Source organism: Limulus polyphemus, unplaced genomic scaffold (genome assembly GCF_000517525.1).
Source record: "Limulus polyphemus unplaced genomic scaffold, Limulus_polyphemus-2.1.2 Scaffold6092, whole genome shotgun sequence".
Taxonomy (NCBI): domain Eukaryota; kingdom Metazoa; phylum Arthropoda; class Merostomata; order Xiphosura; family Limulidae; genus Limulus; species Limulus polyphemus.
This window is the reverse complement of record NW_013671702.1, coordinates 50,952-52,226: the sequence shown is the minus strand read 5'-3', so window position 1 is coordinate 52,226 and position 1,275 is coordinate 50,952. Positions and strand designations below refer to the sequence as shown.

Sequence of the window (1,275 nt, the reverse complement as noted above, 5' to 3'; positions counted from 1 at the left end):
AGAAGGGAGCAAAAAAAAAACGTGGGGAAAAAAACGCGCCTGATTTAAATGTCACACCTGAACGCTCACATCCTTTTAATTATGTTTGAAATTATGAACATTGCTCAACATCATGAAAATTAAACCTTATTTTCAATAAGCAATCCTGAAAAATATTTGGGGGTGCTTAACTTTTTTCCAGGTGTATATATGTATGAGATTTATATCTTACTAATGAATGTATAATAATAATAAATAGTGACATATACAATATATTATAATTGACTTGTTCAACTTTTGTTTTCATAAAATATTTCTGCCATTTTGAACTATGAATTATATTAGCCCCTCTCTTAGTAAAAAGTTGAGACACCCAACTGTGGAATTAATCAGGAGAACATGCTATTAAAGCAAAAAGGTGACTCCGATGTTTACAAAAGTTTTACTCACTGTATAAGAGGTTAGGCTATTTAAACTTCGGCTGTGATGTCCAAGTGTTCGAGGTTTAATTCGTTCCTCCTGCTCTATTTTGTCCATATCCAAACTAGAAGTTCGCTTGTGTTGTGTCTGATCATTCCGAAAAAAAAACAGACAAAGAATTTTAGAGTTATTTTTTATCTTAAATTAATATATTCATTCCATACTAAATTTATTCTTAAATAAATGTACTTGTGTATCCCTTTACAGTCTAAGGCTTGAATTAACATAATTTTGTATACACTATAAGTACAACAACAAAGTAACAATTATAAACATACATAAAATCACGATCCCATTAAATGTTGACCTTCACGATTTAGACACATCTTATAATACTGTTACGACAGCAGAAGTCACGTGATTCTGGTAACACATGATGAATTTCACGAATGATCATAAATTATCGAGGAAGACCGAGTTTGTTCGGGACGCCCTCTTTTTCAGTATATAAGCCTGGCAGAGAATGCTTGCAGGGAATGAATGAAGAGAGTTCCGGGTAATTTACGATTCTGTTTCGAGCTAGCGTGTGTTTTCGAGATTGTGAATCGCTGTGATTTATAGCGCGTATTATAAAAGTAGTTAAGTTTAGAAACGTACTGATTGTGGAATTACTGTGTGCTACAAGTTTGTATCGAGAAATATTAAACTGGTTTAACCAAGAAAGGACTTGTATCGTTGAAGTTTCTCGGAAAGAATTTCTACTGGAAATTAACAAACAAGCAGATACGCAACAAATTGGTGTAAGAGAGTGGGACGGAAAAGAAAAAAAAAAGATAGGAAACGAGAGGTGGCATATCAAACTACAACTTAGCAGAT

The 1,275-nt window shown here is 33.1% G+C and overlaps 1 protein-coding gene across 1 annotated transcript in view; it reads right to left on the bottom strand.

Moving 5' to 3' along the window:
* Window positions 1–429: 429 nt before the first annotated feature.
* Window positions 430–1,275, bottom strand: part of LOC111089383 — a gene marked incomplete at its 3' end in the record, with an annotated part of 16,797 nt that continues 15,951 nt past the window's right edge. The window contains exon 3 of the mRNA XM_022401788.1: window positions 430–546. Coding sequence (XP_022257496.1) covers window positions 430–546 — 117 coding nt within the window. The remainder of the gene's footprint in view (window positions 547–1,275) is intronic.